We start from the raw sequence: 24,312 nt of genomic DNA, 5'->3' as shown, positions 1-24,312 counted from the left end.
CTTCATTGCCTTGCCAATTTTATAAGCTCCTGAGGTCATTTCTATGTCATTATCTCTGACTGGCAGGAGATATCAATATAATTAAAATGCATTTCTGAAGAAAAACTTCTCATATCTACTTTGTCTATAAATTTTAGTTGTTTTTATTTCACATGGGAGATAGGATAATACTGGTTGTTCAAGAGAATATTAATGACAAGCAATTTTTTCAGCGGAGTACTTCTTTTTGAACTTTCAAGAAAAATCTTTGCAATTTGCCTTGTTAAAATTAACTAACTAAATCTGGCTAACAGCAAAAGGTTATCATAAACACTCTTTACTGAACATTAATTTCAGTCCCTATCTCATATCTCTAACACTTTATGGTTACTATAAATATAATCATGGAACAGAATGTAAACTATCAGTCTCACCACCCCCATAGACATATAGATACATCACACTATTTATGTAATAAAACAGGTTTTATAAGCAGTCCTTGTCACTCATGTTCAATCTCCTTCCAGAGATACCTCAGCAATCACCCATTTAAAAATAAAAAGTGAATTTATAACACACTATCCAACAATCGTGTTTCTTTTTCAAATAATTTTGCAGATATTAATTCAGGAATCTGGTCTGTAAAATTTGTCACTAAGATACTTTAAAGAAAGTATAGCAATTATTTCCAAATATTTTCAATGCCAACTTTCTGTTGGTGAAATCAGAAACACTATTAATGTGCCATTAAAATAAATTGAGGTATATACCACATTTACATTATTTTTGGCACTGCTATGGAGAAGCAGTACTTTATCTGAATGTTCCTGCTGGGCAGATCTTTCCAGCAAGGACTAGTTTATTAAAATAAATCTCAGTCCACCAATATACCATTAGCACAGTTCTTTTAATATATTTGAAAGAAAACCAAAGATGTTTCCTCCTATTCCTCAAATATTTAGCAATCATTAATTCTAGTAGGGTAGCAGAGTTTTTTTAACTATCATACTAAGTTAAGGAGCAATTATTTGTGTATTTACTTTTTAGTCTGAGTAGCTAGATTGAGTATCACAATATATGTTATATACATTATCCCTATCAACCAAATTGTTTTTTTTAAAGGTACAGAATAAAGGAAGGATTGCATGGTACCCTACTTTCCATTTTACCCTATTATGTACATAAGAGGGTTAAAATTGAAATAGCCAAAGTCCATTCTTCTTCAGGCTGGTCATGCTAAGTATTCATAGTAATGTTTCCAGTGACTCAGAAAATTCTGTCTCTTTGGACATATAACCAATAAGATAGAGTACATAAATTGTCACCTCTGGTTCATACTTTTCATTCTCTCTGCTTTTGCCCCATTTTGCCAGTTACCTGTTTTTAGTGTTTGATAATGTTTAATAAATGTATCTCAAACTATTTTTTAAATTTATTTTTGCTATCTGGGTCTATGTCTATGCTTGCTCTTATTTGGATATAAGGAGTGACTGGGAGTATGTTGGATGCAAATTAAAATAAAATTATCCATAGTAATTTTCCAACAATATTTACTGAAATACCAATATACAGCACTCCAGGTGCAGAATGGATTCTCATCAGTGATCTCAGGTATCAAAGAGCATTTTAGGTATTTGAAAACATTTCAGTGTTAGGCTGATATGATGCGTACATTATTTGCAAAATGTCAACTTCATGTGATGGAGAAGAAAAAATAATAAATATCTTTCTGGTTGCTGTATGACAAAAATTGTAAGGATCTCTGACAAGTTATTAGAAATCACTATTACAGCATCTAAGGTAATCCTGTTGCATCCAGGTCTAATGAAGTCCACAGGTTCCTAATGAAGGTATTTCTCTGGCTTCATGTTGTTAAGTTTCAAACATGGTATCCAATGCATAGGGAATGGAAACTATAGTAGATGGAATAAATAGGTTGTAGATGGACAACTGCTGAACAGGAGTTAAGTTCATAAGGGCCAGGCAAAATAGTTCAAGATGATATTAGAACAGTGCTCATTGTTAAAGAAGGAGTATTTTAACGGAGAATAAAAGAGAAGAGCAATGTCTCTCAGAAAAATCCTCCTGTTTAATAATACAGCACATAGTCTGTCCACAAAGAAGGGCTATAAACTTAAATGCTCATGAAAACCAGACCATATAATGACCACAACTTTGTACAAACAGAAGCAAACTGTACTCTTTGCTATTGTGCTTAATGCTAGTTGGATTCAATGGTTAATTGATTTATAGATGAATTAGATTAAATATTGAAACCAGATCATCAAACAGCAGTTCGGGATGTAAAGTTATAACTACCATGGAGAGATCATGATTGAAGCAAAATAGTCCATTAATTCTGTGATAAGAACAATTCCTGCTGATGTTCTAAAGTTCTAGTTCCCTGGGTCCTTTTCTGGTTATTCTGAAGGCTACTACACAAATTAAAATAGCTTTATAATAATCTTTTTAAATAGTTGGCACATTGTGTAAAAACAGTAATAATATTTATGAACAAACATATGGCTTGAAAATCCCACCTTCAGTACAACTGGGTGCAGACATCACTTGCCGAACACTTTTTAAATCAGAATTGTATATATCCCTGGGCCACCTGCAGCTAGTAATCTCCCCCTCCTTTTTTTGGACCTCTAGTGCTCCAGATATTGCTTCAGCAATGTTTGACAGCAACTGCCAAGAAGCAGTATTGTAATGCTTGCTATTTTTCCATATAATATTAAAAACAAAAGGGTATAAATCTTATTTCAGTCATTAAACCAAACCCAAAGAAAATAATAATATATCTCTCCAAAAAGTGGATAATCCCAGAAAGTTTGGTTTGAAATTTAGATGGCAATCCCTGTCCATCTAAATGAAAAAAGGTAGCTTCTTGATGCCAAAACATTTCCATCCCGATCTAAATTACTACATTTGCCACTGTATATAACAGAACATATCATATTATTATTTTAGAAAAATATTATTCCATCTTTTACTCTCCCAAAGAATTTCAAAATACTTAAAATAATACATTCTTATAATGTAGTATAAATGCATTAAGATAAAGAGGCAATCTCTAAATGACAAATGTTTCATTAGCAATATTATTTATGATCCTATATGGGCATAAATGTGAATAGAATTCCTTCATTCATACACACACACACACACACACATATGGAGAATTTTACTGGCTAGAGGTTGGGGTTTTGCTTTGTTTTTTTCTTTTTGTTTTGGCTTTTGAAGGATGCTATAACAGAATAGACTCTACATTATGAGTTGCACTGTTCACAGAATTAATAGTTCAGGATAAAGTTAAGTTGAGACGCTCAGGATAAGAACATAAGATTATAAGAAGAATCCTAGATGGAGGAGTTAGGGAAAACTGGTTTTCCAATCAAAATGCAAGCAGAAAGAAGAAGAAACCTTTGGCAGAGAAAGCTTTTCCTAACTCTTTTCCCACTATTTATAGTCTGCTAATCCACTCTGGCAAACAAACAAACAAATCAATCCTTCATAACTGAGAACAACTGCTCTGGAAAGAATCTGATACAGAATAGTCTGTAAAAAACACGTTTTACTAACTCACAGCAGAAGCATGTTTAATTATTTAAACCAGAAATTAAAAGATCTACAGTTCTCAGAAAACAGGCCAGCCACTGCCCACCGAAAGCACTCTGACAGACTGAATGTCAAGTCCTTAGATGCACATGTGGGCAAAACACCCCTAGGACTAAACTACAAAACAACCAGGAAGGTGACAATCCTATGAATCACTGAGACTTCCTGATCTCAGTTTAATCCCCAAGGGAATGGAAGCTGCCAGAACATGACAGAATTATAAATCCACGACTTGAAATGTAATGCTTATGCAATAAATTTATAAGCAGGCTTGAAGTAGCTTGAGGGACAGAAAGTCATTAATGCTTTTAAAAGCCTAACCTACAAATTCCAATCATAGACAAAAAAGTACAATGAACCAAACAATTGCAAAGTAGTTTTAAAACAGTTGCAAAGTAGTTTTAAAAGCTAAAAGGATCGCTCACATCAAGTTTTCTAATTTTGTTAAAATAAATGTTTAGGTTTAATTTTTCACTTTTAGTTACTGTTTTAGTCAACTTTATTCTATGAGAATTATTTTTTATTTTATTTATTGTGTTTTTATTGTATAAATTTTCTATGCTGCCCATAGTCTGGTTGGTTTCAGTAAGAAATATATCAGGAAATGTAAATAAAAACAACCAAAACAATGAGAATCCAGATAATTTCAACATACAACTCATGAATTTTTGATCAGTCTAGTGAAATATATTATTGGATACTTTAATAATCACCCATTTTAAATTGATTTAAGCAGCCTGTGACATGCCCATGTGAAATTAAATGCTTATTTATATTATTATTTGATGATGGGATGATTGAGCACAAGGAATAAGAAGAAAGAGGAATAATATCCATGAATAATTGGTTTAAACAAATAACTTAGGCATCAGGATATTGTTATCTCATGCAAACAAAAATGCCATATAATGCCTATAACTTACTAAAACTGGATCTTAAACCAAATTATGTCAGGAAAAATCACGTGGTCTCCCTGTACAGTACAGAAAGTATTCCATCATGTGTGAAAAGTTCCACACAAGTATCTTTTGATACAAATCTGCAATTTTAAAAGCTACTTTGTTCTGCTTCCTAAATATATAAATGTAAATGCTGCATACAATAATTACAAGGTTTGTACAGGCAGTCCTGGAGTTATAATGGCAATTGGGACCAATGAGCAATGTGTTCATAAAGGGTGATGTTTTTTCTGTATAACTAGTCCCAGTATCAAATTGTTCTTGCTTAATTAGCCAGAATATTATTGGTAGGAAACCACACCATATTTTCTAGTCAAGGCAGTAAAAAAGTCCTCAGCTACCCTCACCTTTCTCTTGCCACCAGCAAAGGCAAAGCAGTTGGTCAAAATTTTAAGCCAAGAAAAGAAAAATCTTGCTCAAAAGCCAGTAAGATTTCCAACAGAGAGAGCTTACAAGATGCCTTTGAGTATAGCTGAGAATGCGTCTTCCATTTCACAGAATGCCATTCTTCCCTGAAAAAGCCCTTAAATTGACATCAGCTCCTGAACTGTTTAAAGCAAATGTGTTACCTTGCACAGTGAGATGAGTGGCCTATAAATTTAACAAATAAATAAATACGTACATCACCAGTATTAAAGTCAATTCTACCAAATATAGTTGGTAGCAAAGTCAACTAGTTACATTTCAGCCAAAGCTATCTGTTTCTGATTACAAAACTATCTACTACATCAATCAGAATTGATATCTCTATATATATTTTCTTATGTTTTCACAGGTATTTATATGTATAGTATTCAGCTTTGTTCGGTATTTTCCCACGTCTTTACAGTTTGCTTTTAAAGTTGTAGCAACGTTTCAGCAGAATCTCATCTGCCATCATCAGGCTCGTGTGTTGGGTTCGTCTTCATCGTGTGTCAGGCTTTAGCAGCCGTTTTTGTTTTAAATTTGGTGCTAGCCTCGTGTTTTGTTTGAATGGTTTTTTTCTTCATCCTGATTGGTTGGGAGCCTTGGTCTGTGTTTATTGGTCTTGGAGTTGGCTGTGTTCCGCTTGATTGGTGTTTCTAATATCTTCTATCTGTTTTGTAGCTTTTTTTGTCTCTACACACACACACACACACACACACACACACATACATAAATAAATAAAATTGTTGTAACTGATTACATTTGGGTAAACATATTCAGAACATTTAACTGCTGATTGTCAACAAGATTTCCAAAACTATTTCCAAGTAGATTATTAACAGTTTTGGACAGCTCCAGTTTCTCATGCTGGAAGTCATTGATTCTAAATCTATGGATAGCATTTCTCACCAGGACAACAAACTGACTAAAATGGTAGCACAAGCTTAGTTCATGAATTACCAGGACCACACAATGAGTCTATTATCACTCCTAAACAATAGATTCCAGACTGTACATCTGACAATATAGTGCAAAGAACAAAAAAAAAAGGATAAACTCTGCACATATAAGACAGATATAAGAAGGATTAATAAGAATAGATTGTGGAAGTTAATCGGCACAAGTGAGATCATACAGTCACAAAAGATAAATAGTCTTATGGTAACCATAAGGATATCTTAGTTCTAAACCATATACAGCTTTGAAGTTTATAGCTAGCGTGTTCCTTTTATTCCCCTAAACAGATAGGAAACTGGAATTGTTATTTGAACCCGAGCAGAAGCATGCTCCCAAACTTCTCATGAATATTACCAAAGTCATATAGCCCAAAACTTATTTATGTCCCAATACTGATAGCATTAGGAAAGAGAAGTAAGATTTCCAATCAAGAAGAGAACTCTGCCAAATCTTCAGTAAAGCCAAATCTTCAATTAATGTCCTCATTTCCAAATCCAAAGGCAATTCTGCTTCAAAATCAAGTATCCCAATCTGGAATGGATCTTTCATCCATTGTTATTGCATAAACACTAATGTACTTTGCAGTATTATTCAGTTTCATCTGGAAAAAATTACAGGTACAAAGTAGATATAAATGTTCCTACACATACTCATTTATTAAATCCTGAATGAAGTGCTATGGGATCAGCCTTGAACTATTACCCTTTGCCATCTCAGCCCTGTTGAAAAACCCTAAAATTACAATATTAATTGGCAGCACATTGTTACCATATGTGTCATGGTTATAGCACCCTGAAGTTTATTTAAGCTTGGAAAGAGGAATGGAATATTTCAACCCTTTATAAGGAATTCAATTTGGCCCCAGTTATTAAGGACATCATCTAGTTCAAGCTGTGTGTTCCCATGACATCTCTTGGTATACCTCTGAATGTATCCATGACAGGCACTCTGTGAAAGGACTCTGATTACATAGGCTTTTAGTAATTCTTTAAGACTTTTTTATCTAGTTCTGTATGGAGAGAAAATTTCATAAATACAAGTTAAATCCTACTAAATTGGTGCTAGAAGTGAATCTTCACTATAAAGACACTGCATGGCTCACACAACAAGCCTTAATTTCACACCTAGCACCAATTTAGTAGGACTGTGCTGTGTGTCACTCTCTCTGGTACTGAACTTAATTAACAAACAGCTGCCAGCAAGATTGAATCTATTATTGTATGAGCCTTCTAAATACCAAGATAGGAAGTATCAGTGAGCTGTTTGGGATTACAAGGTTTGCATAAGTATCAAAAATAAGAACAGACAAACAGAAGCATTCAATGAAGACTAAGCTCAATTACCTTTGAATGGAGCTACCAATCTGAAAAGGAAAACAAACAAACAAACATGGGGGAGAATGGAATGGATTATCCTAAATGAAATATTAACGAGCCAGAGCTATGATTGGAGCTGTTATGAATAGGATCACAATACATACCGAGCTAGACCTTTGTTCATGAACCTTCTGAATGTAACTGAGAGATAAAAAGAACAGAGGATGCACTGCCCTAGCAGAACTTCTGTTCAGCCCTTTGCATAAAATTTTGAAAAATCACATAGCTTCATGTCCTGAAGAAAATAACAAGGCAGCTAGAGGATTCTGGGAGTTGAAGTCCACCCATCTTTTTTTTTGTAAAAATTTTTATTTGGGTTTTCACAAAACATAATACAAATAAAATATCTTTTTTTTTTTTAGAATAACATGATCCCAGGTTATCCCTTTTCCATACAGACACAAACTCAATTTCATATTCATCTTTGTATTCTATTCCATATCTTATTACTATTTTAGCATTTTCTCAATGATTTTTCTCTTCCCTTAGTTTTCTCAATCTTGTTTTTCATTATCTCATTCCTTTCTAAGTTCAATTACATCTCTTTTTCTAAGTTTCAATATTTTTCTAATCATTATGTTTATACTTTTGTCTGTCCTGTTTCAATTTCATATTTTCTTTTTTCATTAAACAAGTTTTCCCTGTAGTTACTGATTGGGATATGACACCTTCGTATCTTTTAATTTTTGTCCATTCAGATCTTATTTAAACTTCAATTTACGCTTTTACAGTTATAACATTCAATATGTAACCTCTATTTTATATATTCTATTCCAATTCAGCTCAACTCAACCATTAATGTTAGTTACAATCTTCCATTAATATTAATTAACATCTTTAACATTTATTTTCCATTAAATATCATACTTCCTTAGGAACACTTATAATATTTGCATTTTTTTTCATATTTCTTTCATATTTTTCTTCACTTAAATTTTTATAAATCATTAATAACAATTAAATGTTCCGGGAAGACTTCCGGTTTGTCGGCTTCGCGAGCGGCAGGGATTCGCGACACTGCGCGATCCCTGCTGCGCTAGCCGTTTTTGGTGCTCCGATCTGGACGGGTTTGGATAAGGCTGCCCTGCAGGGGCGGCTGAAGATAGGGGGGATCCGGAGAGGGGTTTGGGGGTGTTGCAGACCCCCTCCCCGGCCGGCAGAACCCCCTTTTCCCAAGACGGTGCAGCGGCGGTCCGTAATGGCTGCCACAAAGAAGCCGGCAGCTGGGTAAGAATGCGCAGGAGGAAGAGGAGAAAGTCTTTGAGAGTGAAAGTTTTTCTTGGTTGACCCAGGACTCTAAGATATATTTAACACAATTCCTGGAAATTATGGCTTTTTGATTGATACTTTCCAGAAGAGAAAATAAGCAGCAATTTTGAGGTGCTGAAAGGAAAGTTTACGGAAATAACAAGTGGATACCGAGAAACCTGTCTTTTTTAGGTAAAAACTGGCTTTATGTGATAAGTGGGAAGGGAGAGGACAACTTAAATGTTAAGATTTTGTTGGAGGAGATGCCTTAAGGATTTGAAGACTGAAATGTATTGCAATGAGGCTTTAAGATACAGATTTGGACTTTCTTTTTTTTGATTGATACTACCCCAGGAAGAGAAAGTGAGAACTTTGCCTTGGCTTGGATTGATTGATGACTTTGGGATTGTTTTACTTTTTGAAATATTTTGGTTGTTGCAAGAAGAAAGAGGGAAAAAAAAAGATTTACAATGGCTTTTTCTGTTGAGGAACTGAGAAAAGAATATGAGCAAACAAAAAAAGATGGCGAAGATGGTGTGAAAGAAGCCTTCCTTTTTTAGAAATGGCGCTTGTTACTTATCAACAAACACTACAACAGATGGAGGCAGCAGAAGAAGAAGAAGAAGAAGCCATCTTTAATGAATTTCAAAATTTAACTAAGAAAGAAGGAAGAAAGAAAGGAAGGAAAATGAAGGACTTAAGATTTAAAAAAACACTTAAGAAAGAGAAAAATAAGGTGCAAAATCAATATAATGATAGTAAACAAAAGAAAAAAGGAATACAACAGAGAAGGGAAGCCAGTAAGGCAGAGGCTAGGAGAAGGGGGGGTAGAAAGGTCTGGTGGGAGAAGAAAGAAAGGGAAAAGGTGGAGAAAAGCCACAAAGTTTTGAAATCAGATGGGAAAAGAGGAATCTTTTTAGGGACAAAGGGTAAAGTATAATTTCTTTAAAAAGATTTTGCAAGGTACATAAGATGGTATTGTAGCATTTGTATTAGAAATAGAAAATTAGAATGGTTTAAGAGTTAATAAGAGATTAAAATGTTGAAATGTTTAGTAATGATTGATTTTAAAATCTAATAAAATATTAAAGGGAATGTTTAGAATATTGAGTTTTAATTAAAGAGTTTAATATGACTATGGTATTGATGTTATTATAAAATTATTATTGTAGCATTTGTCTTTGGAAAAGGCAATGGGAATGTTATAAGATTCAATATTTAGATCTATTATTTAACTATGTATTTAATCATTTTGGATTTATTATTTTTGTTTTATTAAAAAAAATATATTAGTAGATAGAATGTACCAAGCAGAATCAGATTGGGTATTAGGTGTTATTTTAAATGTTAATCTAATTATTTTAGGGGGAAGATAGAAAGGCATCATACTCTGTTTAGTGATTTCAGGAGAAATTCTTTTTTTTATTATTATAAGGAATGAGACAAAGGGATAATAAAGAATGGACAAAAGATACAAATATAATGACTCAAATTAAGATGGATTAAATAAGATAGAATTAAGAAGAGTGAAATGTGTGGAGAAGCCAATATAGAAGACATAGAATGGTAAATAAAATAGGTAATGACATGTAAGATGAGCATGAATATAATTGAAGTCCATGTAGAGAGAGGTACCTGGGCCCAAGTTACTTTCCTAAAAGATTTTTTATATGTTTGTGTGTTGTGTGTTTATGTTTTTGGGAGAATTAATAAAACCTTGCAGAAATATAGAATAAGAATAATGGTAACCAAGTCAGAAAGAAATAGATGAAATAATAATAGTGAAATTGAATAAGAGTAAAGAAAAGTAAAGAGAAACTGGAAAAGAGGTATTTGTATGCTCATATGGAAATGGTTTAAAATAGAATTATATTGTATAAAATAAGGTTTTATTTGACTTGTAAAATTTATAATGGAAAAAGGTTCAAGTATGTAATGGTTAATGATGATTTGTTTGTCTTTAAAAATTAATAAAATTTGCTTAAAAACAAACAAACAATTAAATGTTCCCATCCTTTCCTAATTTCATTCTCTCATTCTCTTTATTTCATTTATTAACAAACATTCCATTACATTACAATAAGTGTTTTATCTATCACTTTAATCACACTTGTTTCATAATTTCTAAATTCATTTCTATTTCTAATATAACAATGCTATCTTATATACCCTTGCAGAATCCTCTCTTTCAATTAAATTTTCACCCATTATCTCTATGTCTTCTAAATAGGCTTAGACCTTTAATCCTTGTACGTTTTCCCTGTTTCTCTATATCCTGTTTCTGTCCTTTATAACTTATTTTCCTTTCCTTCTTCCCCCTCTTCTTCTCCCTCCCCTTTTTGACCCCTTGTCTCTCTAATTCTAATTCTCTCTTCTGTTTCTTCCTAATATTGTGACTGCTTTTCAAACTATTCTTTTTTGGAGGGTTGTTTTTTCAAATCTTAAATTTTTCACTCTCTTTCCCCGCCTCTCCTTTTTTCCTTCCACATAGAATTACTTGATCATGAAAGATGGCTTCTGCTTTGCACCGCCCTTCTTGTTCTTCAAGCATTTCTTGTTGTTTCTCATAGTTCGAGATCTCCATTTCTAAAAAATGAAAAACGAAGCCCAAAAAACCTCTTCCTTCTTGTGCATATTCTCTGTTTTTTAAGTTCAATTTTCAGTTCTTCCAAGAGTGATGCCATTTTAAACACTTTTAAACAACCACCCAATTGATTTTAGTCATTTAAATCCAATAGCCAAAAATCCAAAAATCCCCAAGTAATCCAAGGCTGTTTCTTCTTGTTTCTTTTTTCCAGTTTCTCTTCCTGAGGTTCTATTGTCTTGTTACAAAGTTTCAGTTAGAATGTATTTTTTTAGGAATCTTGTTAAGGTTTCACTGTTAATTCCTTTTACTTTCCTTCTTTTAAAAGTTTTTAAATATCCAAGAAATCTTCATTATTCCTTTGACATTTTATTTTCAGCTTGAATGCCTATTAATGTCAAAGTGAGATTTTTTTCAATTTCTTACTTAAGACTCTTAGCTGTCAGTATGGGGAAGGAAAGAAAAAAAAAACCCAAATCTTTTCCCTTCTCACTCTCATTCTCACTCACGCAAGAGAATATTGATGAGGAAAGAGTTAAGCAGTACTTACAGAATGCTAATTTACCTCAGATACCTAAAGAGACTGAAAAAATGTTAGAAAAAATGTTAGAAAGATGGAGTTAACTGAAGCACTCAAGAAGCAAAATAATGGAAAGGCCCAGATGGACTTCCGGCAGAATTTTATAAAACATTACAAGAATCGTTGAATCTTCCATTGCTAGAAGTTATGAATGAAGTTATGTTAAAGAAGAAGATACCTAAATCATGGTCAGAAGCCTATATTACACTTATTCCAAAAGAGTAGACCGATTACAAATTAAGAACTATAGACCCATTTTTCTACTAAATGCAGATTATAAAATCTTTGCTTCAATATTGGCAGAAAGACTTAAAAATATTTAAATAATTTTATCCATCCTGATCAAAATGGATTTCTGCCAAAGAGACAAATTAAAGACAATATGAGAGTAATCTTGGACACCTTGGAATACTACGAGGCACATCCTGAAAAACAAATGGCCCTGATATTTCTAGATGCACAGAAGGCATTTGATAATGTGAATTGGCAATTCATGTTATTACTGTTGGAACAGATGGGTTTTGCTAAAAAATTTATTCAAGCAATAGAAGCTATATACTACGGCAAACGGCAAAGGTAATGATAGAGGGAGAACTGACAGACTCTATTAATATAAGAAAAGGAACAAGACAAGGGTGCCCACTATCACCTTTGTTGTTTGTGTTAACTTTGGAAGTGTTAAACATAAATATTAGAGATGAAAAGAATATAAAAGGAATGAAAATCAAAAAGGAAGAATTTAAGCTGCAAGAATTTGCGGATGATCTGGTTTTCATCTTAGAAGACCCTTTAGAAACAGCATCAAAATTGATAGAAAAGATGGAGATGTATGGAAAGGTGGCTGGTTTGAAAATAAATAAAAATAAGACAAATATTTTGACAAAGAATATGCTATTAAGACAAAAGGAAGAACTGGCAGACCTATTGAAAATTCAGGTCACGAATAAGATCAAGTACTTGGGGATATATTTGACAGCAAGATGTAGTACATTAAAAGAGAATAATTATATTAAACTTAAACAGCAGATAGCGCTAGATTTGGCGAAATGGGAAAACTTACAACTGTCATTAATAGGGAGAATTTCAACAATCAAGATGAATATATTACCCAAAATTTTATATTTGTTTCAAACAATTCCAATTAGGCTTGGAAAAGACTACTTTGAAGATTTAAATAAAATTGTGTTGAAATATATATGGCAAGGTAAGAAAGCGAGAATAAAGTTAAAACTTTTGCAAGATGCTAGAATTAGAGGAGGATTTGGTTTGCCTAATTGGGAGTTGTACTACCAAGCTACAAATCTGATGTGGGTTAAAGGAATGGATAACACTAAGAAATACTAGATTGTTGACATTAGAAGGACATGATTTGTTGGTGGGGTGGCATGTTTTTTTATGGTACAAAGGAACTAAAACACAGGGGTATTTTAGAAGACGTTATATACGGGAGTCTCTGTGGTTAAACTGGGAGAAGACTAAAAGACTCTGTGGTTAAACTGGGAGAAGACTGTTATTTGAAAATTCCAGTCTGGTTATCGACTATTGAAGCATTTTCGTATCCTATAATATACAAAAAGGAACGAACAGTTAGATATGGTGAAATATTGAATGAAAAGGGTGAACTTAAATCTATGCAAAAACTAGAGGAACAAGGTATAAAGATGAATTGGTTTTCATATTCATATTCATATTGAGCGCATATACACTCAAGGTATGATAAAGATTCTAAAACAGAAGGTTTCTATGATAAACTGACTGACTTAGATAAGATTTTGACAGGTACTGATGAAAAGATGATTAAAAAATTGTATGGATATTTATTAGAAATTAAACTAGAAGAAGAACAAGTTAAAGAAACTATGATTGCTTGGGGGAAGAATTTTGGATATGGGATTGATTTAGAGAAATGGCAAAAATTGTGGTCTCAAAATTATAAAATGACAATGTCAACAGCATATAAAGAAAATTTGTATAAGATGTTTTACAGGTGGCATTTCCCCCAATAAGAATAGCAAGAATGTTCAAGAATAAATCTGAAAAATGTTGGAAATGTCATCAGACACCTGGCTCATATTACCATATGTGGTGGACTTGTGCGGATGCTAAAAAATACTGGACTAAAATCCACATGTGGTTGGAAAAAATGACAAAAAAACATATAGACTTGAAACCAGAGATATTTTTATTGGGAATTTTACCTGAAATATATAGTAAAGACTTGAAATACCTGATTGTAAATGTATTAACAGCGGCTAGGATTGTATTTGCTAAAAACTGGAAAAATGAGAAAATACCATCACAGGAGGAAATACCAAGATGAAAAAAGGTGGAACTTCAATAGGCTTTGAATACACTTGTATGATCCAGTTTGGAAATTATTTGCCAAAATAGAGCATATTTTCATGGTAAGAGACCTGTTGAAGACCTCTTACCATTCGAAGAAAAGGCGGGAGTGGGGAATAGTACAACTATTATTTATTCCTGATACAGGAGATTACATTCTTATAAATATGCTAAGGGACAGAACATATAAATTTAACTCCTTTACGGCATCTTTTTTCTAGCCATTACATGCTTAGGCTTATGAAGCCACTAAATAAGCAAAAAAGAAAAATGAAAATAAAATGAAATGAAAATAAATACTTAAATAACCTAGCTGAGATTACTCCTACTTAGCAAGTATTGAAAATTGACTTATTGCTGTATGAGACTAGGCCTGTTGAGACAGCCAAGAAACAAAAATAGTATAGCTTTTTTGATTTCTAGTTGTAGCTCTCCCCCCTTCTTTCCATTTTTAGTGGGAAGTGTGACCCCCTAATTTTATCTATTAAGAATGTTAGAATAAAACAGCCAATTATGTATTAACAAATTCATCTAGTTGACAAATAACTGTTTTGTTGAAAGGTGATAAATGATGGGTTTTCTACACATCAGATAGCCTGGACAGTTTGGGTTATTGTATTAACTTTGAGCACTAAGCATTGAACAGGGGGCATTGAAATAAGATAGGGTTAGGGTTAGGTATTAAATCTTTTCAGGGAACAGGTATTTTGTTACAGCACACAGAAATGCTAATTAAAAAATTAGCTCAATTAAATATTCTTCATCTCAGACCATACTCATAATAGCAGGAGATTTCTCTCCAATCTTTATGGGGATCAATGTTGAAGACATATTGCTTTAATTAAAAGTAGGTTTGTTTAAGCCCTAAATATTAAATTGAAAGACCATAATATATAAGATCAAGTTTGATTCCTTTTTTCCAGGTTAACCAAAAGTTATCCAAAAAAAGTCAAGGAGGCTGAAGATCAACTTTGTCCTAAATCGAAGGCAATAAAATAACATGAGAACCTTTACAGAAGCAAGTGCTGATTCCTGGTGTTACTATATATATTATAATCAGAGTACAGAAATTGAAGATGTTGATTGGACTACATTTGTCTTGGTCTTGAGTCTTTATAGAAGAAATTCTGGGAATTGTGAAACAAAAAAGTAATCTCTTTAGCATCAAGGAGAACTAAAATGGATTTGTTAGTCAAATTTAGCAAGATGGAATTTATTATTTTCCAGAATATAAAAATTAAAAAAGAATGTAACCAATGCACAATCTTGTTTAACTTCTTTCTAGATGGGAAGTGACTCAGAAAGACAAGCAGCAATACTAATAGTTTCTTGGAAGTTTTTTGGGGGTGGTGGTTGGGTTTCATGATCAAAATAAACAGCAGATATTATCAGCGTCATCCAAAAGCTCTAAAAGGTCTGATAGCACTAGATTTTATATTGTTGTCCCCTGAACTACTTGAAAACTAATGTTGAAGTCATTAAACAAATTAATGTAATATTAAATGTAATGTAATATTTCTAGCCTGAAAACAAACAAGATACTTGGCTATTCCCACCTGCTAGGAAAGCTGCAAGTTATACAGTCATAATTGATTATACTCAAACATAATGGAATACCATAGCATGCCATTTATACGATCGGGATTGTTCCATGGATTTTCATACTCTGTTTAACATTAAAATCTGCATACATCTTTCATTTCATGATTATTATTTTTTATTATTTCTGAATAGTTTCTAGTTGTTTTTTTTACCATTATCAATCTAATATTTACTATCAGCAGATTGGACACTGCACAAAATCCAAAAGTGATACAGTTTTCATTCACTCAATAATATATGGATGAGGATTTAGAGCAGGGAAGAATGTACTACAAGATTATTAGGCTTGATTTCCCATTTGCAGTACAAAAGAGTGCAAGGGTCATATTGGGGATAGGCTCCAGTGTACACTTACCCCTCTGCCCATCAGGCCATTGTTGAAAGGAAGGCCAATAAAGCTGAAGGCTGCCTCCTGTATAAAATATGGATTCAGGATTCGGATCTCATGGGGTTCTCTTGGAACATGGGTTGCCACAGACTTCCAGAAGCCATCAGAAGCACTCTGTAAAAAAATGCAAAGGGCCATTGCAGTTAGTTAGAGAAGTCCTGATTTCCTTTTGAACTCACCAGCACTGTAGAAAGGAAATACAAATTAGGAATTGCATCCAGTTAATTAATTGTGAGAAAAATTGGGAAACAATGTAAGAAATTAAAATAATGGGTCTGTTTCAACTATTCTTATAGGTTCTATATGTAGATTCAACTATCTTTGGAAATAACACCTGATTTATAATCCAGGCCTTGTTAATGAACACAACTGTTTAGAAAACAGAGGGGGGCAATGCATATTAAGAGGAAAAAAATCACTAGTAGTGTACTTTCCCTAATCTCACATATTAAGCACATTTGGTTAGAGAGTTCTCCGAGAATTCAAGGGCTAGACATGAATTAAGAAAAAAGAGTCACTTTCAGAACACTAAAAAATAAACTGCAATCACAAGAAATTGAATTCAGATTAAGGGCATTTTAATTTTGATTGAAATACTGTACACATCAGCTACAATAAATAATTTACACAGAGAGCTTTCATATTTCAAGGATTTTATTTGAAATTCATATTTCAAAATTTTTTACACAAGACATGCTCCTCTAATGGAACACAACACCTTATGGAGAAGAACAGTAGAAAGAAGAGATGCATTCAAGAATTGCATGGATATGAACATATATCCATATCCATGCAAACTTCTTTGCTTTTTTGGAATAATGAGAAAGATGAAACTTAACTCAAGATGTGCTTAGAAGAAAAAAATATGATCCTGCTGGGCTGTTCCCTAGACTGACCAACAAGACTGGTGGTATATTCTTTTGTTTTCACAGTGGCTATATAGACAGTACGCTCTTTGCACTTGTGGGCTGTAGGGAAAACAGAATGTCTAGAGAAAAAAATACCTCATAAATCCAGGACAGGGAGAACTCTGACATATTAGGAAACTAGGCTCTCAGCTCATGTCTAAAATGGATTACATATCTTTATTTATTATAGTTTGGTCTCTGCTTCTTATGGTGCCCATGGGAAAAAGAATTATTTGAAAATCTACAACTGAGGAAAGATTAGTTGAGACACATCAAGTAGTTAGAGTGTCTGGTGTCTGCTGTAGCATTGATCTCTTCCCAAAAAATCAATTAAAAAAAAACTTGTTAAAAATACGCTAGTCCTGGAATGTAATGAACCATGTAAGATTGGGATCACATTTCCAATCAGCTCCACCAACACAATCCTCAATGGATCTAGAAACATACCAATTTCACAATACAATAAAATGAGAAATTGCTCGAGGCTGTATCTGTTTACAATTAAAACATGCAAATGTAGAATTAACAAACTGTTTTTAATAATTCCCATGAGTCATTTATTATTACCTGCTTCCAAAAAGAGTTACAAAATCTATTGGGATTTAACGATCAGCTAACAAAATGATCCAGTGGATACTGTACTGATTCCTATTCTTTCTTTCCTTTTGTCTTCTTTCCTCTTACTATCCACTGAGACTATTCTCCACTTTAAATCTTTATGGTTATCTAGCAATGGTTAAAATGTACAGTATATGGGAAAAATCTTCCTGATACATGCATTGAATTAGGAGAGTACAATACATGGTCCTTGATTTACAACCACAATTGCTAAGCAAGAGAGTTGTTTGCACTGTTGGAGAGGTGTGTTATAACTTCCTATATACATTCAAATACTTACCGGTACATTAAAAACTTCTGCATAAGGCTGAGGCCAAACTCTATTTGGTGACATGGGAGAAGATCATGGCATATAAAGCAAATGATTCATATATATAGTAATATTTGCACAAGCTACATCAGGGGTGTCAAATGTGCTGCCCCTGCCTGGTTTAGCGAAGGGAAAGAAGTCCCGATAGGTCACATGATGATGCCATGATGATGCAAGTTTGACACCCCTGAGTTACGTTGAATACTGTATATGACCTAGGTCAGCAATTTTCATACGGCAAATGTGTGTGTGTGTGTTTATGAAAAAAAATGTTCTTACTGATGTACATGACTTATTACTTTAAAGACGAAACACTTGCCTCTCCAGCACAAAAGAAATATTAAAAATATGCACATTTTTGGGAATCAGAGTTCAAAGAGATACATCATACAGATCAGCAAGTATTTAAGTATACTGATATGGAAATAAATGTAAATGAAAACTGGATGGGAGAAATGTTGCAGCCTACTGGGGGTGGGGGAAACCCTCATTTGTTTTTAGCCTAAAATGTAATTAATGCATTTTATTTAATAAATGTAATCACATTAGGTCTATTCCCCTAAGTAGTATGCATTCTCTGATTGGGTAACATAATTTATGTGGTTAGTTGAGAAAGCAGGAAGCAGTAGGCTGTGTTCTTGGAAGCGTAGATTCTAGATGAAGAATATGCTGGGTGGGTTTTGTCTTAATATGGGCTTTTGTCAGGTCAAAAAATATAGTAACTTTGATTTAAAACTATTAAAGATGTCTTAATAATGAGTTTGCAAAATTTATAGCCCTGAGCCACATGAAGTCCCCCAAAGCCTTGAGCATGATTCCTCTGTGGTATCATTGATCAAACATGGAGGTGATAATATCAAGATTTGGTAGTTCTTTGCTCTCTCAGATTCAGAAAACTTGCCATCATTGAAGGAAGCAGGAATTCTGCTTTGCATCAGAGGATTCTGTATCGGAATATCAGGCTCTCTGTGCCCATCAGCTGAACAGTAAGACAATAATCCACAGTAAGACAATAATCCAAAATACACAAGGAAGTTTAAAAGAGAATAAATTAAGAAGAGCAAATACAATGTTTTGGAATGCCAAAGTCAAAGTCCATACCTAAATGCCACAATCCTCAAATGATACTGAGCTGAAGCTAAAGTTCTCCATGGAGGAATGGATCAAAAGTCCTATTCAGTGACATAAAAGACTCATTACTAGTTATAGGAAAATCTTCCTGATACATGCATTGAATTAGGAGAGTACAATACATGGTCCTTGATTTACAACCACAATTGCTAAGCAAGAGAGTTGTTTGCACTGTTGGAGAGGTGTGTTATAACTTCCTATATACATTCAAATACTTACCGGTACATTAAAAACTTCTGCATAAGGCTGAGGCCAAACTCTATTTGGTGACATGGGAGAAGATCATGGCATATAAAGCAAATGATTCATATATATAGTAATATTTGCACAAGCTACATCAGGGGTGTCAAATGTGCTGCCCCTGCCTGGTTTAGCGAAGGGAAAGAAGTCCCGATAGGTCACATGATGATGCCATGATGATGCAAGTTTGACACCCCTGAGTTACGTTGAATACTGTATATGACCTAGGTCAGCAATTTTCATATGGCAAATGTGTGTGTGTGTGTTTATGAAAAAAATGTTCTTACTGATGTACATGACTTATTACTTTAAAGACGAAACACTTGCCTCTCCAGCACAAAAGAAATATTAAAAATATGCACCTTTTTGGGAATCAGAGTTCAAAGAGATACATCATACAGATCAGCAAGTATTTAAGTATACTGATATGGAAATAAATGTAAATGAAAACTGGATGGGAGAAATGTTGCAGCCTACTGGGGTGGGGGGAAACCCTCATTTGTTTTTAGCCTAAAAATGTAATTAATGCATTTTATTTAATAAATGTAATCACATTAGGTCTATTCCCCTAAGTAGTATGCATTCTCTGATTGGGTAACATAATTTATGTGGTTAGTTGAGAAAGCAGGAAGCAGTAGGCTGTGTTCTTGGAAGCGTAGATTCTAGATGAAGAATATGCTGGGTGGGTTTTGTCTTAATATGGGCTTTGTCAGGTCAAAAATATAGTAACTTTGATTTAAAACTATTAAAGATGTCTTAATAATGAGTTTGCAAAATTTATAGCCCTGAGCCACGTGAAGTCCCCCAAAGCCTTGAGCATGATTCCTCTGTGGTATCATTGATCAAATATGGAGGTGATAATATCAAGATTTGGTAGTTCTTTGCTCTCTCAGATTCAGAAAACTTGCCATCATTGAAGGAAGCAGGAATTCTGCTTTGCATCAGAGGATTCTGTATCGGAATATCAGGCTCTCTGTGCCCATCAGCTGAACAGTAAGACAATAATCCACAGTAAGACAATAATCCAAAATACACAAGGAAGTTTAAAAGAGAATAAATTAAGAAGAGCAAATACAATGTTTTGGAATGCCAAAGTCAAAGTCCATACCTAAATGCCACAATCCTCAAATGATACTGAGCTGAAGCTAAAGTTCTCCATGGAGGAATGGATCAAAAGTCCTATTCAGTGACATAAAAGACTCATTACTAGTTATAGGAACCAAATTGCATTCAGCTGCAATTGCTGCAACTGCAGATGATCCAGCCAATTACTAAACCTAAGAGGATAATTAATTTTTTACACTAGTATGTTAGGTATTTTTGTGTATGAAAATAAATAAATAAATGTTATTTAAAAAATACTCTCTCTCTCTCTGTCTCTGTCTCTGTCTCTCTCTCTCTCTCTCTCTCCCCCCCCCTCTCTCTCCCTCTCTCTCTCTCTCACACACACACACACACACACACGAAATTCAGTAGCAAAATAAGTAAAAATTCAAAAAATCCAAAATAAAGTAAATACTTTTCTATACATGAAACATTTAGAATTATTTTTTTTCTTATTGGGATGAGGAAACTCTTCAGGATAGGGAGCTGGAAACATCCCAGCTACTGTGCAGTAGATAAGAAGACTAAAGAGTAGATCTGCAAAACTCACAGATTTATCTTCCATTTTATCCCAAGTCAAAATGATAACAGTGTTTTTATTCTCAGTGCATTCTGAAGATACAATAGATATTTTTTAGCCAGGAGGCATATTTTGAATTCTAATAATAAAGTGTGGCACTCATGTAAAATAGCTGTCAGGACAGAGGCTCATCTTTTCAGTGGCACTGAAAATGTGACCAGTCTCAAAATATCCATTTCCTTAAAAGTAAATTGATGTTGCTCCCTGCTGCTCTCTCCAGCTTTCCAAAATGCTCTTTATCCTTCAACTTAGCTTCATTGCTTTTTTTCCAAGAAAGGCTAACATGACCTTGGGCCAGTTGTTCTTTCTCAACTCAATTCATCTCACAGTTGTGATGGGGGAAATAGGAGGAGAAAATTGCGTTTGTTATGTTCTCTGCCTTGAGTTGTTTGTAAAAATAATAAAGGTGGGAAATCTATCAAATTAATAATGCTTGGAAAGCATCACTGTTTCAACAAACTGAAGAAGGAAGCTTCAGTTCTGCCTAAAATTTGATTAAATTGGGCTAGAGGCTGGAATCTGGAACACCATTACCCCTCCCACAAGTGAAGTCATATGTGTATCAGAATTTTGTTTACAGAAAAAAATAAGTCAAACTTCTAAAAAGTACTTGAATCAAGGAAGAGCAAGAGAGGTGCTAGTTATGAGCTAAAGCCTGTAAAATAGATTTGGGAAAATGGAATCATTTTATCTAAGGAAATAGACTTTTATCTAAGGAAATAGAGTTTGCTTACGCTTTCTCCAGAATCTCCCTATGTCCAACACAGAGTGGAATGTATTCTGTCACTTCAGCAAAGACATGATGCATGGAAGAATATGTACAATATAAACAGAAGAGCAATTAGAAGATGGAATACCTGGTTAGTATCTTAGCTTGCAAGTGAATGAATATATTTCTCTCTCCTTTGAACTTGTCAACATTCAGCCTTCTCTTTCTACAGGATACTAAAATGTTTTCATTATCAGATGGGGAGTTGCATTCTTACAGCTATTTGATTTTCTGGCAAATGCATGTGCCAACAGTAGTTGAACAGGGCAGGATTAAGTTGGGAAATTTTAGGGAACCCTTCTTGATGTTAGCCAAATACCTGAACCTGACAGAAGTAAGGAAAAGCTCTACTGAGGGTGTTTAAAGAAAGAAAGGTATCTCAAGAATTTGTGGAGGATGATATTAGCATTGCTAGTTTTTCTAATCCTTTGCATTAATGTGTTGGATATGCTCAGAAAGAAAATGCTCATCTCAGAAAGAAAATGCTCATCTACAGAAAGCCAAAAAAAAAAAAAAAAAGCCTAAAGAAGTGCTGTTGCTAAACTCTTTCCAAACACTTTGTTTACCCATATCCCATTAAGTCACTTTCCAGAAAACTGACTAATTTTTACATAATTATTTGCAGGAAGCAACACTCACAACACAAAGAATATTTGTGATCAAAGAGAGTTCCATTATGAAAATAGAACTTGATGAAAACAAATATGATGGAAATTTCCTTGGACACTGCCACCCTTGACTGCAAAAAGATCAGGAGGCATTGGATAGCACCATTCCAGCTAATTTATTGTATTAAAAGGTATCAGCAGCAGCTCACTTCATCATAAGTGAAAAACATCCAAAAGGGGGGAGAGAGAGAGAGAGAGAGAGAGAGAGAGAGAGAATAATCCCCAAATACATAAAAAGGCAAATGAAAGTCAAAAAGTGAAACAAAAAATTACAAAAACCACATGCTAACAAAACACATTTGCAATCAGAACATTCCCACTTCCTCTGCTGGGCAGAATAGAGGGCTGGCTCTGGACAGTCTTCCTAAAGCCCAGGAAGGATGGAATCTTATGATGAGATTGCTAGGTGCCCAGAGCAAGAAACCTAGAGCTTAAAAAGAGTTCCCAGAATCTCTGATCAAGAGGCAAATCTCAACCCTTTTTCTCTTTTACACACAAACTCATTAAGAAGTGTGAAAAACTGCTTTAATTTCCCTTCCCGCTGTACTAATAGCAGAGGAATATGTGAGATGGAGTCCAAAGTATCTGGAAAGATCCAAATTCTAACTATAAGAAAACAGACTTCTTTTTATTATAAAGAATGAATATGCAAATAGTAAAGCTAGGTTTAAAAAAAACCAATTTGCAATCAGAGGCATTCCTCTTCCTCTGGTGGACAGAACAGAGGAATCTGGACACTTTTCTTAAAGCCCAGGAAGGATGGAATCTTTAAAACCATCTCTGCCAGGCTGTAACAGGTTGAGAAATGGAAAACAGGGCTAAAAGACTGGCTGCCTTTTATTTTCCTATATTCTATCCATACCAGCTAATCATTAGAAATAACTTTGCAAAATTGGACACTAGTATCTACATTGTTATTCTTCCCTCTTCATCACTACTTCCTTTCATGTTATATCTTTTTACTATAAGAATATTGGCAATGATTATGACAACTGAGGTGCTTTTTTAGCTGAGGAGGAGAGTAAAGATATTTTAGAAATATTTTTGTTAATAAATAAATGAAAGTTGGGCAAACAAATGAAAGAACATAGCATTGCTCTTGGGTAACTTTTAGCCTACTGTGCAATAATATCTAGCACTAATCAATTTGCTAAAGTGAATACAAATTCACTATGATTTTACTTTATTAATAGGTTTTAAGCAGAAAATACTGTATGTGGAAACAGAGAAAAAAGTTCTAAACCTAGTGCCAAGGAGAAAAAAATGTTATGTAACAAAGTAGAAAATGGGCAGAAGATCAACAATGTGTTTCTTTCTGTCACAGATAAGTGCCAAATGAAAACTGTCACCTGTTGTATCTATAGCAGTCACAAAGTGATTAGGAGCAAAAGAATCCTGCCAAGGAGGACAAAATACAAAACTTCTAGGTGAGATCAACAGAGTAAACAATCTTTATTGGATTAGAGTTTGTAGGTGTCATTGTCATGTTAAAAACAAGAAGCAGGTGATTGACAGTATGAAAGAGGGAAACAGCAGAGAACTAGGGTTGCAAATTGATCAGCTAAGCAGTGCAGTCTGTTTATTAATGCCCACCAAGTTCAACGGGGTGACTGCATCCAAGGTATGCAAAGGATGCCATCCTGATGAATAAGCAGACCTCTTGGAATATGCACCTGCATACACACAAGTATACTCCACGATTTGAAAAGTCAAGCAGGAGTGAAGGACTCACCACAAGTACTCATGTGTTAGAAATGTCCATCAGAATTTGAGGGCAGCAGTTTGTGAGATGAGGGGAAGACCACCAGTCACCTCCTGTAAATACATCTGCAAATACTGATGACAAGCAATACTGGTTATGCACAGCAGGAGCAGGAAACTGTGTGCCTGAGACCAACATGACTGCGGTTCAGTTCTCTACCCAGTTCTTCAGGGAGAGGGG

General features: G+C 34.1%; 1 protein-coding gene and 1 long non-coding RNA gene across 14 annotated transcripts in view; both read right to left on the bottom strand.

Moving 5' to 3' along the window:
- Positions 1 to 24,312, bottom strand: part of ST3GAL3 (ST3 beta-galactoside alpha-2,3-sialyltransferase 3) — a 201,869-nt gene that overhangs the window by 26,834 nt on the left and 150,723 nt on the right. For all 13 annotated transcript variants that reach the window (XM_026665724.2, XM_087960112.1, XM_087960114.1 and 10 more), the window contains one exon: positions 16,010 to 16,156. In XM_026665724.2, coding sequence (XP_026521509.2) covers positions 16,010 to 16,156 — 147 coding nt within the window. The remainder of the gene's footprint in view (positions 1 to 16,009; positions 16,157 to 24,312) is intronic.
- On the bottom strand, positions 13,871 to 15,896 carry LOC148131200 (uncharacterized). Its single transcript, XR_015748559.1, has 2 exons — positions 14,882 to 15,896; positions 13,871 to 14,847 (listed from the first exon to the last, which is right to left on the bottom strand). It is a non-coding gene; the product is annotated as an uncharacterized LOC148131200 (long non-coding RNA).

The sequence above is a fragment of the Notechis scutatus genome, chromosome 3 (genome assembly GCF_049901735.1).
Source record: "Notechis scutatus isolate UNSWTSFEM ecotype Mainland chromosome 3, rNotScu1.2, whole genome shotgun sequence".
Taxonomy (NCBI): Eukaryota; Metazoa; Chordata; class Lepidosauria; order Squamata; family Elapidae; genus Notechis; species Notechis scutatus.
Note: the sequence above shows the minus strand (reverse complement) of the source record. Positions and strands in the feature narration are given on the sequence as shown.